A 12,861-nucleotide genomic window follows, 5' to 3' on the forward strand; every position below is an offset into this window, starting at 1 on the left:
CTTAAAGTGCAGTGTATCTGTTGTTTAATGCACTGACCTTCTTACCCTTTTCCAGCCTCCGCTGGCATTGCTCTTGAGGGTGCTAGAAAGGTCCCAGTCGCATTGCACTTGGTATCACTCCACCTTGGCAGGAGCCAGTGCTACCGAGGAAGCATGACTTATGCAGCTCCTGCTCCCTCTGTGATGGCCTGCTTCCTCTGCTGTTGGCACTAGCTCGATGCACTCTGATGCTCACGGATGGTGGGTTGGCAAGACCAGATTGCGATCAACAGGTTGCCAACCCCAGGCATGTGCTTCCCTAATTTGAGGTCACAGGCCACATCAGAGGGCTCCACGGGCCATGGGTTGTGCATACATGTGTTTGCGTGGCTATAGATTTGTCAAAGTATCTGATCTGCCCCTGAATGCACATAATTTTTTTTTCTTTAAATGCACCTAAACACAGATAAATACACAATTTGAATTATACCATTCATTAATGCAACATACATTTATTTATGCTATATTAGTTATTGCACTTTACATTTAAAGAAGCACAGTGTATTATATGGTTATATATGCATTTATTTGCAGATATACATTGTCTATAAATGCACGTATGTCACTGCCAGTGTGAATGAGGCCTAACTTTTAATGATTGTTAGATAAGAAGAACTTTGATAAATTGCAACAATGAGTATGTGTTGTTTTATTTATTTATTAAAAAACCCCAAGAGACTTTAATGCCTTTAATGGTCAGAAATGTAAAACATTAAAATTAGGGTCAGTGTTTAGTGTTTTTCTCCTGGTGTTATTCAGGAAGAGATTCCCTGCTCCATAATAAAGTTGAACCTTCCACTGATTTTTTTAATATAATCTTTGCTGTCCTTTAGCATAAACTATTGCAGTAATGGAGGAAGTGGACAGTGACACAAATTTTCCAGCTTGTCAACTTAACCTCTTTGTGCGGCCTTCCAGTGTCTGGGCCTAGATGCCAAGCAGCCGCACATTTGCGTTCTATTAAAAAAAATCATATGTGCTGAGAGCTCGCATCCTGCGCGCTCCCAGCATACATGTCCGGTACCCACGGAAAGGTCCTGATCTCTTCTGTCAATCGGGACCTTTCCCAATCATCTGACCGCTGTGACGGCGTGTCACGGTGGTCACATGACCCTAAACCTGCCCCGCCTTCCATCTTCTTAAACCTTTAAAGGGCCGGGAGGCGCCGGTGCCAAGGGGTTAAAGGGATTTTAAACCCTTACATATATGAGGTGAAGTGAATGGCCTCAGGTGATACACAAGGATGAAGCAAATTATTATATTATTATTATTCTACAGGATATATATAGCGCCAACAGTTTACGCAGCGCTTTACAACATAAGGGCAGACTGTACAATTAAAATACAAATTAATACAGGAGGATTCAGAGGTCCCTGCTCGTTAGAGCCTACAAAAGACAAATCCTCCTATATAAGTTGTACCTGTCTATCTGCAATGCTCTCTACAGCCATTTCAAGTGCTGAATGTTTAAAGCTTATCTGAACGTTCAGAAAAAAAGGGGTGGAGAGCTGCTGTTATACTCTGCAGAGCTCAGTGAGGAGAGTTCTGCAAGCTGATTGGAGGGAAGGTATCACCCCCCCAATCACACAGCTCACATAAAGAGAGCTCAGGCTGTCAATCTGTTGGAGGTCCTTTCCCTGTCACCATTTTTGTCTTGGTGTCAGGAAAACTTGTCAGAAGTGATTCATACTGATAGCAGGGGGATGAAGCAGCAGACAGAAATGGCACTTAGTGCTCTTATTCGAGACCGGTACACACTCTAGAGGGATATGCTTTGTTTAGATTTCATACAGTCAGGTCCATAAATATTGGGACATCGACACAATTCTAACATTTTCTGGCTCTATACACCACCACAATGGATTTGAAATGAAACAAACAAGATGTGCTTTAACTGCAGACTGTCAGCTTTAATTTGAGGGTATTTACATCCAAATCAGGTGAACGGTGTAGGAATTACAACAGTTTGCATATGTGCCTCTCACTTGTTAGCCTGTTTCATTGTACAGACGTAAAGCAGCACAATTACATGTTCCTGTACTAAGCACTGTTGCTGTTCAACTAGCATCACAGGAAGGACACTTTGAACAAAGAATTTCATTTTCTTCAACAAGTCAACAAGGTACCAGTTGGTAATTGCCCCAAGTTACCAACTGGTGATTTGTTTACTTGTTGGAAAAACTGTGTATATGCCTATGGCAGAGAAATTATATAAATAAATAACTGTTAATTGGTTATTTCAACTGCTGCTTATTTCTAAAATAATGTCCCACCTTTCAGTTAAACCACGGTACTTCTCAAAGACTATCTTTATGTATACTTCTAGAAAGCAAATTGTGTATTCTTTTTAGTAGGGTGGATACCATTGCTGATGGCAAATTGATAATCGTGTTGTGCTACGTTATTATACTGTTTACAAGTTTATATATTCAGTTAGATCTAGTTAGCAATTGACACTATATTTATATGGTATTCTCAGTTTGTGGGCAACAAACCATTGCTGCATACAGAACACAGTGAGTAGAAACATAAAACTCAGTGAACTGGAGCTTGTTAATTTTCTTTAATGGTGAGACTATGAAAGAAATAATCCAGGCCTACACTCGATAACATCACCAATCAGGAACAAAGGTGAGGCCACAGTGGAAGCCGTAGACCCTTTTGCTACCCCCCAGCGTGTGCTGTGATAAAAAGACAGGTTTTATTATTTTAAGCACAGTGTGCTGAGTGCTCTGTATTTATAGACTCCTTTTGAGCAATAATGTCTGCAAATGGTATATGCCATTAAAAACATATTGTTCTGGCATCCCAGGGCAGCTATTTGTTCTCCCCTCACCCTGGCCAGTCTAAATCCTCCCACTCACTCCAGGATGTTAACTCTGACCTCATCCTCTTGTTCTTGATTTCCAGCACATTTACTAACAACATCTCTTTCCTCTGGCTCCCAATTAAAAGTGACTGAGCTGACTGTCAAAGGTCAGGAGGTCAGAATATTTTCCACTAAGCGCAATGTGCTACTGCTGGACTTGGAGTCATCTTCTGTACTTATGTGTCTAATTGCCCTCTGATGTTACCCTAGTTTGTTCCCATTAAATCAGGGCTCTGGGACCTATTAGGCCTTAAGACAGCAGACCTAAATATGTCCAGTAAGAGTAAATGCAATTTTTCAAGTATAGTAAATGCCCTTCACTCCTACTGTGCATTGATGTCATATCTAGCCAGCAGGAATTTTTATTATTCATCTTTTTAGCGAGTATTTTGATACAGTTGTTTAAGGACTGAGATGTGCATGTGACTCTAGTATGATTGATATGTACAGACAGCACTTGCATAAATCAATTAAATCTGGTAGATAAGGACATTGTTTTCTATGGTCAAATATGTTGCAGGCTGGACTACCCGAAGGTGAGAAAGCAATGCATCAGACAGTCAAATTTGCCTGCGTATGGGTGGCTTATTTATGAATGAAAACACATAGTTACATAGTTAGTCTGGCTGAAAAAAAGACAAAAATCCATCCAGTTCAACCATTAAAAAACAAAGTTATAATCCTATACCCGCATGATCCAAATTGCTCCTGCAGGGAAAATAGTTCCTTCCTGATCCCCCAAGAGGCAATCGGATATTCCCTGGATCAATTTTACCTATAAATTATTATTATACAGTATTTATAAAGCGCCAATAGTTCGCTCAGTGCTGTACATTACAAAGGGGGACAGAACATGTGACAGAACAATACCAATACAATGCAAAACATGAGGGGATTGAGGGCCCTGCTCTTTCGAGCTTACAATCTAGGAGATAAATGTTAGTATCCAGTTATATTCAGTGTATCGAAGAAAGAATTCAGGCCTTTTTTTAAAGCAATCCACTGAGCTGGCCAGAACCAATTCTTGACAGAGTCTATTCCACATTTTCACAGTTCTCACTGTGAGAGCTCACCTACCTGCTATAATGACTGTCAACCTCCTGTGTAGTAAAGCTTTTTTTTTTATAAGTATACTATACCTCCCAACATTCTAGAAATGCAAATGGTTCTTACAGATCTTGCTACTTTAAAATTAGATTTTGCATTCATATTGTAATGTGTGTGGATGACTTTAGAACTTTGGAAACTAAATTGTGGGGTCAATGTACTGTGCATGCTAGTGCTACATACAGTTTGAACAAATTTGATATCAAACCATAACTAGTAATTATTTTATAAAGAGCCAGTAACCCCCTAATCCATGTGATTTTTTTAAATAGCAGGACAAACCAAACTCACATCTAGACTGATTGATTAGAACACTCTAGTCATTTATTGAAACACCAGACTCTCATTACCTTCTTTTCGTAACGTCATGATACTAGACGTTCCGAACTTTTTCAGCTTTACCATCGCTGACCTATTCTGTTCAAGTGTTAAATGTTGAGTTCCCTATTATAAATAAAGTTGTTTTTATTATCACTTTCAGTTGGATTTAGATTAATGTGCTGACCAAATGGAAATGTGAATATCGTCATGTGTACATATGACCTGTTAGAAGCCATTTTATCAGGAAATCAAAATAATTCTCATGGTTTCAGAGACACTTCAAGAGACAAATATTCTAAACTCTGTAGTACTGTCAATAAAAATTACATACAATTGTGAGCTATATGAATTCAATTAGTCATTAATATGATCATTTTGTCATTGATCCAGGTTGTTGTCAGTGAAGATTCGGATGGTGAAGGCATTGTCGCTCATTTTCCTGCACATGAAAAGCCAATTTGTTGTATGGCGTTTAATCCCAGTGGTAAGTGTTTGCAAATAGATTCCCTAAGGCCCCATTTACACCTGAGTGTTCTAGCTTGATGATCCAAAACGCTCAACGACCAATATCCCATGGTTTTCAGTTGTCATTATGTGGCCCTATATAAACATCTTTCTGTGCTGATAGCTCGCTCCCTGCGTACTTCCAACACAGTTACTGTCGGGTACCAGAAAGTTTCCGATGCGATTGGGAGCTTTCAGATCATTTGACCACTGTGACTGCCAGTCCTGGGGACACCCAGGAACTGTCCAAGCAGGTTAATCCTGTACTTTTATTTAGCAAGGCAGTTCAATGCAAGAGGGTTTTGTACAGCAATCCAAAGCATAACCTGTAGCATATAACAAAACAAAATATCTGCTTATTAAAGCCACTAACCAAACTAACTACCTAAACATTCCCAAAACAAACAGGCAGCAGGTGTACCTATTTAGTGTTTTGTCAGCAGTCAGCCTTTTCATTCAGCAGCAGGATCTCACAGCAGAGAGAGTGAGAGACCCTTGAGCCTCAGTCAGTTGACATATAAAAAGGCAACTGAACAGCTGACTAATAAGAGATGTCTGGCAATGTGGACCTAGCACAATAGTGTTTGTCCCATCCAAACCTCCACAAAACCTCTCCAGGACCCAGATCAGAACTTATTAAGCTCTGGGAAAACAAAAAAAGTTTGTTTTCTCCATAACAGACACCAATTTTTGAGCCCTCACCATGTGCATATGAGAAACTTACACCCTCCACAACCCTGCCTATCTGCCTCACAAGTGTTACCGAACTACCTACATTAGACAACTTTCCATTAGCTTCACAAGATGAGATTAGTATATAGAAGCAGGTGATCAGGTAGACTTTTCAAAGCTGAGTACCTGTTGGATGACTGCTAAAAACAACATGAGAGAGATTAGAAAGTTTCGAAAGCCATGTGTGGCTAGTGAACCATTGGCTAGAGACTTCCGCTTTAAATCAGATACATAAAGTAACACAGCTTGGAGAGACATGCTAAGATTTGCACTCATTTATTTTCCTTGTTAATAACTTCTTATCATTTTGTAGCATAAAATTCCTTTTTTTGGGGGGTGCAATTAGCAAATAATAGACCACACACACGGTCTGAAAGAAATACGAACAGCTGTAAATACTCATAGCATGGTATATGATTCTCAGAAATATAAAAGTCTCTCCTCTCCGTAGTGTCTGCATTACATTTGAAGAGTTGGGTTGGTTTTACCAGTGTAGCATGTTTCAAGTGTTGCCATAGTTGCTGGATGCTTCATTGATAAAGCTGTTAAGGTGAATCTTTTCCCAGTCACTTTAGAGTCATGGGTCACCAGCACCTAGACACTTTGTAAACTTAGAAAACCACAGGGAGGAATTTATTTACTTATCAGATGTGAAAGTTTTGTAAGTGGGTGAGCTTCATCCCGTTAATTGACCATGTCTGAGTGAAAGTCTCATCCTCATTTATCATTGGATTTTGTACAGAGCAGTCTCTGTGATTAACGGTCTTGTGGTCAGTGAACAGACTTTGCAGTTAACAGCTAACTACAGCTCTTAATGAATAAGCAGTAATATTAATTAGAGAAAGCCATACATTAGTGAGCTACAATAAAATCAAAGCTTTTATAAACCTCAAACTTGTGAAACATTTATTTTTTTCCGTTTTCTTTAGTATTAAGTAATAGCCTTTTCTTCAGACAGCCCTTCCATATTTTCTTTGCTTTTACTACAGCAGTGCAGATGTATAGGTGTCACAGCTTCCAACCTCCCAAACGAAGCCAGATTCTGGACTGTTACACAGTTATATCCAGTATTTGAAGGCCCCATTCATACACTACAAGTTGTGTGCATCTGTGTCATTAGAGAAGCTTTTCTGCCTTTTTTTTCTAGCACCTTTATGACTTTGATGGCACTCATCTTGTCATGTATTTTCTGGGATGCTTTACATTCAAGAAACTGCAGATAAATATACTTAGGTTAACAAATGAACAAAGTATTTTTGTTTGACAAATTCTGATACAAGCTTGAGCTGCTTTATTAGAACTGGAGGAGGTAGAAAAGTGGAGTTGTTGCCTCTAAAAACTCGTGTTTGGTTTTAATGGGTAACATCTCTGTTAAATGAGTATCTACCCAATGTTCAATGTGATTATATTATTATTATAGGTACTTATATAGCGCCATCAATTTACGCAGCACTTTACATATATATATTGTACATTCACATCAGTCCCTAACCCTCAAGGGGCGTACAATCTAAGGTCCCTAACTTACATTCATACATTCACATACTAGATTAGTAGCTGAAGGTTGTTGCTTTCCTAGTAGAGTGTATTTTATACTGACTTACATGACCTTAAAGTGGTTCTAAAGGCAGAAAGTTTTTTCTGTCTTAATGCATTCTGTGCATTAAGTTAACCACCTGCCCTCCAGAGGATTTTACCCCCCTTCCTGACCAGTCCATTTTTTGCTAAACCTTCTGTGTGCAGCTCCCCCAGCCCCCCCCCCCCCCGCCATACTTATTTGAGTCCGATCTAGATCTAGTACTGTGCATGAGAACAGCAGCTCTCTCCCTCCTCATAAGCTCAAAGACAGCAGCGGAAGCCATTGTTTATGTTTTATGTTTGTTTACTTTAATCAGCAAGGGGTTGCAAATGGCAGGGACCCATAAGGGCTGGTTAACATTAAAGTGCGTTAGTACATGCTTCTGATGCATGTACTTGCAAGTGGAATGTGTTTTTGTTGGGCAGAGTTATCTTGCATAGTGTATTGTACTTATTTCCTGTAATATCACTTCCTTCGTTGCTGATTGAGATTAGCATAGAAAAACAACACAGCAGTAAAATGGAGGCAGGAAGGGGAACGTTGTGGTGGGGTGTGTCGTATGGCGTTGGTACAGCGATGCAATGCGCAGTAATGATCCATGCATCAATTTGGCGCAAAACAGCGCAGCACAAAGGTGTTGACAACACCAACTGCTGCCAATGTTATTTCTCTGGATATTGCATTCTGGTTGCAATTGGCAGTGCTGCCCAGTGCACCACAACAGATTTGGTGTAAAGCCTGTTTGAAATAATGAATCTGACCTCTTTTTATCTAAACTGGAATGTGGTTCCTGTGGGTTACTACACCTGGTTCGTGATAATGACACTCAGCGCTTCTTATTAAAGTAGAACTATAGGCAAAAATGTTGTTTTCCATTTTGGATATAGTGAAGGAGGGTTAGAACCCCTGTCAGATATTTATTTTGCCATCTGTGTCCCATTGGGGAGATTTCCCTTCACTTCCTTTCTCATAGCCAAAACAGAACGTGAGAGGAAATCCCTCTAAAGTGAGGAACTCCCTAGTTGTTACCAGGGTTGCCAGAAGTAGTGTCTCTATTGGAAGATTTCCCTTCTATTTCTGTTCTGATGACAATCCAAAATTTGTGATATTCTTTTGCTTTCACTTTCAATGACAGTGGTAAACAGGAGAAAACGAGAGGGTGAATCTCCCTAATGAGGACACAGACAGCAATAAAAACCTGTTAGGTGTTCTAATCCATCACTCCCTATCCAAAATGAAATAAAGCTTTGCCTTTATTTATACCGTACATAAACTTGTATATCTAATTTTTTTTGTACTTCATTACTGTAATTTGTACAACATATATTATTATAGTATAATTATGGTGCAAAAAGGTTTGAATACACTATCCACATATGGCCCCCTAAAATATATATTAAAAAATACTAATGGAGAAAGGTAAACAAAAATGAGGTACAGTCTATTAATAGTTCTCTTGGATTAAATAAAAGTCCACTTATGTAACCTAGAGTTCATGAAATCTCATTGGGTAGGTAAATATTACACTCTAGTAGGCAGCTCCACCTGAGACAGGAACAGATATCTGGACACACAAAAAAGGAGCACAAGGGGGTGCTAAGTGCAGTATCAATGAGTATTTTAACCACCTCCCGCCCGCCATATAGTCCAATGACGGGCGCAAGGTGGTTCTCTCGTTCTGGGAGGATGCTCAGGGAGCGCACAGCACGGCGATTGGCAGTGCGCTGTGTCCCTCGGACACAGCGGATCACCGATCATGGAAAGAGCCGAAGATGTCGGCTCGGTCATGTGATCAGCTGTGTCCAATCACAGCTGATCGCATGTAAACAGAGAAATGCCGGTTATCAGCATTTCTCTCCTCTCAAGCTGTCACGCTGACAGCTCGAGAGGAGAGCCGGTAATTGGCTTTCAGCAGAGGGGACATGTACACTGATCATCAGGGCACTGATCATCAGCAGTGCCACCTGTCAGTTTCCATCAGTGCCTTGTGTCAGTGCTCATCAGTGCCTTGTGCCAGTGCCCATCAGTGCCACATCAATGCCACATATCAGTGCCTACCAGTGCACATCAATGCCACATATCAGTGCCCATCTGAGCTGCCTTTCAGTGTCACCCGTCTGTGCCAGTCAGTGCCACCTATCAATGCCAATCAGTGCCACCTATCAGTGCTGCCAATCAGTGCCACCTATCAGTGCCACCATCAGTGCCAGTCAGTGCGCATCAGTGCTGGTCAGTGCTGTCTATCAGTGCCAGTCAGTGCCGTCTAACAGTGCCAGTCAGTGCCGCCTATCAGTGCCATATATCAGTGCCATGTATCAGTGCTGCCTTTCAGTGCCCATCAGTGATGCCTGTCAATGCCCATCAGTGCCACCTACCAGTGCCACCTATCAGTGCCCATCAGTGCAGCCTATCAGTGACCATCACTGCAGCCTCATTAGCGCATATCAGTGAAGGAGAAAAATCACTTATTTACAAAATTTTATAACAAAAACTAAGAAAAAACTTTTTTTTTCAAAATTTTCAGTGGTTTTTGGTTTATTTAAATAAAAAAAATAAAAAACCCAGAGGTGATTAAATACCACCAAAAGAAATCTCTATCTGTCACAAAAAATGATAAAATGTCATATGGGTACAATGTTGCATGACCGCGCAATTTTCATTCAAAGTGCGACAGCGCTGAAAGCTGGAAATTGGCCTGGGCAGGAAGGGGGTATAAGTGCCCTTTAGGCTAGTGGTTAAGCGAAATGCAAACTCACAAGAACACAAGTAAAAATGGCTTAACTGCAGCCATATGTAATGTGCTGGAGAGCAGTCCTCCCAGAGGAACCGCATGTAGCGTCCAGCAGCGTGCTGTCTAGCACATTACACATGGCTGCAGATACGTTCTGTTTACTTTTGTTCTTCTGAGTTTGCATTTGGCTTTTTAATACTATTAAAAATAGTCACTGGCACTGCACTTAGTTGGCACCCACTTGTGTTCTTTTTTTGTATTACTATATTGTGTTCCTACTATTTTTGTTTTATTTGTAGGAATGCAAATATGTTCTAATCCTAAAATAAATGAAAATGTGAGTAGCACTTCTACATGAATTTATTTCCTATCAAGTGTTAATAAAAATCATATTCTTAATAATAGAAAGTATATGCCATTCTAAAAATGCATATCTTTACTGTATTAACAAGCCATAAATGCAGAAATGACTGGTTTCATTTGTTTTTTTAAGGCAATATTAAAACTTAATCTCCAGGGGGCAGCATTAGTTAAATAGTTTGGTGTCTTACATGTTACAGTTAAGCAAAGTTTAACTTAGACCATCAGCTGTGTCTCAAGTATGTCTATATTATACACTACAGTTTTCAAAATGAAATGCCCTGTATTACTTGCTTGAGTAAAGGCACAGCTTTAAGTACTTTACACTGAAATGTTTGGCAATGCTTATTTATGGTTCATTATGCCTTTTTCCAGTGACCCAGCAGTGCCCTGGCGTCATGGAAGGCAGACACCCAGCACTGATTGCCCTTGTGTGGTTTATTAAGATCTACAGGATTGTAGTCCTGTGAGAGCTGCAGCTTTTTACCCAAGTGTCAGTAAGAGGAAAACTCATTTAGCCCAAGCATTAGTAGTTTTGTTGCTTTAGTTTTAGTCTCATAACTCTCATATATGGATTTTTCCTCATTGTTTCGGTAGATGTTAACTGTTCCAGAAAATATGCAAATTGAAATCCTATAATAAAAACATTTTAAAACATTAAAGCATGTGTAAACTTAATCACTAACACATCATAGGTGCTTTACATGCTAATATAATTTCAGAGTCATATTCAATATTTTTAAATCTTAGCTTTCATTAAAATAATGCCTTGTTTAGACACTTCCGGTTAAGTAGGACTAAGCTATTTCGGTCTCCCAATTGTGCTCCAGTGTTGACACCCTGTCATAAGGGTTCCTAATAAAAGTGACCATTTCAACACATCTTACTCAAGCATGATCAACTGTTATCACCATCAAGAATCTGCCCAGGGAATCTCCATGCAGCCCACACTACAGGAGATCAGGATTTTTTTTGCATTAATAAAAATGGCAATTTTCATGATTCATTGTGCTTTAGCAAAGTAAATTACATTCAGGTATAGCAAGTAGTAGTTAGTCACATTCAACTGGACTTCTGTAATGTTGAAGACAGTTTATAGTTTCTCCAAGCCACTTCTTCAGTGCCAATGAGCATTAGGAAGAAACCACAGCATTTAAATCCACACAAGTAGCACACACAGCTTAATCCAGCCACCATGATTGTCCAAAAACAGGATGTGAGGTGTGAATGTTATGAAACCACCCTATTCTAGTTACATTATTATTAATATACAGTATTTATATAGCGCCAAAAAGTTTGCTCAGCGCTGTACAGAGTAGTGGGGGACAGTACATGAGACAATACAGTAACAAAACAGTATAGGAGGGGTTCAAGGGCCCTGCTCTTTCAAGCTTACATAATCTATCCATGGTGTCAGAAAGTTAGCATAGGTGTTTTTTTTCTCTATTTACATGGTTAAAGGTGTTAATTGGTATCAAGTCAATGTTGATCAGATGGCATTTTATCTGGAAGACAGTTTCAAAGGCTCCCAGCCCTGTTCAAGGATGGTTGTTCCAGTTTGATGTAGATGGCCTCCTCTACACCTCCAGTGGTTTTGGATTTGCATATTAGAATAAATGGCTCTATAATACTGTATTAGGCTATGTTTGATCTTTACACAAGCGGTTCTAGATGTGCATTTGTCCAGTGAGGGATTTAAGCAGTAATTTTGCATGGCTGCACTCACTGTCCAGAAATGAGGAGTAATCATCTTATTTTTAGTATTTGTGATATGTGATCAGACAATAATGGAGGGTGGAAAGGGGATAGATGGGGGGAGGGTTATGACAGGTGATAAGAAGGTTCCCATGTTACAAACAACCATTGGAAATTATAGTACTATTTGTACTACTAAAAAAGATATGCAAAACACAAGAGCAAAATATGATAATGAATTAAAGTGTTTGTTCACCAATGCCAGAAGTTTGCCAAGCAAAATAGGTGAGTTGGAAGCTTTGGTGCATGAAGAGAACTATTGGTATTTCTGAATCTTTTTTTCATTCCTCACATGACTGGGCTATTAATATTCCAGAATATGTTCTCTTTCAGAGAGAAAGGGAAAAACGTAAAGGTGGCCTTGTCTGTCTCTATGTGAGAAGTGATCTCAAATTGAGTGGGAAAGAGGACCTGGTTGATGGAGAGTATGATGAGGCTGAAGTGTTATGGATGGAACTGCGTATGGATTTGTATAGTTCAAAGTTAATCACTGGAGTTTGTTACAGACCACCCAGTGTTAGTGAGGAGGAGGAGACTCCGCTCCTTACACAGATGGTAAGGGCTGGGACAGAGATAGTAGTAGGGTTTTAACTGCCCTGATGTTAATTGGAGTAATGGCACTTCTAGAACAGTTAAAGGGCAAAAATGTATATACCAATTACAAGACAATTTTATGGTACAGTTCATAGAGGCCCTGACTAGGAATGATGCTCTGCTGGACCTGGTAATCTCAAACCATGCAGAGTTTATTACTAATGTTCATATAAAAGAATATCTGGGTAATAGTGCCCATAGCATGATTTCATTTAATGTTAGCTGTAAACAACAAACACATACTGGAAAGATAAAACACAACTTTAGAG

The 12,861-nt window shown here is 39.6% G+C and overlaps 1 protein-coding gene across 8 annotated transcripts in view; it reads left to right on the plus strand.

Moving 5' to 3' along the window:
- Positions 1-12,861, plus strand: part of BCAS3 (BCAS3 microtubule associated cell migration factor) — a 1,369,778-nt gene that overhangs the window by 333,624 nt on the left and 1,023,293 nt on the right. For all 8 annotated transcript variants that reach the window (XM_089676635.1, XM_089676630.1, XM_089676633.1 and 5 more), the window contains exon 13: positions 4,728-4,821. In XM_089676635.1, coding sequence (XP_089532761.1) covers positions 4,728-4,821 — 94 coding nt within the window. The remainder of the gene's footprint in view (positions 1-4,727; positions 4,822-12,861) is intronic.

This window comes from Staurois parvus, unplaced genomic scaffold, assembly GCF_062004578.1.
Source record: "Staurois parvus isolate SC_StPar_1 unplaced genomic scaffold, SC_StPar_1.0 ptg000172l, whole genome shotgun sequence".
NCBI classification, from domain to species: domain Eukaryota; kingdom Metazoa; phylum Chordata; class Amphibia; order Anura; family Ranidae; genus Staurois; species Staurois parvus.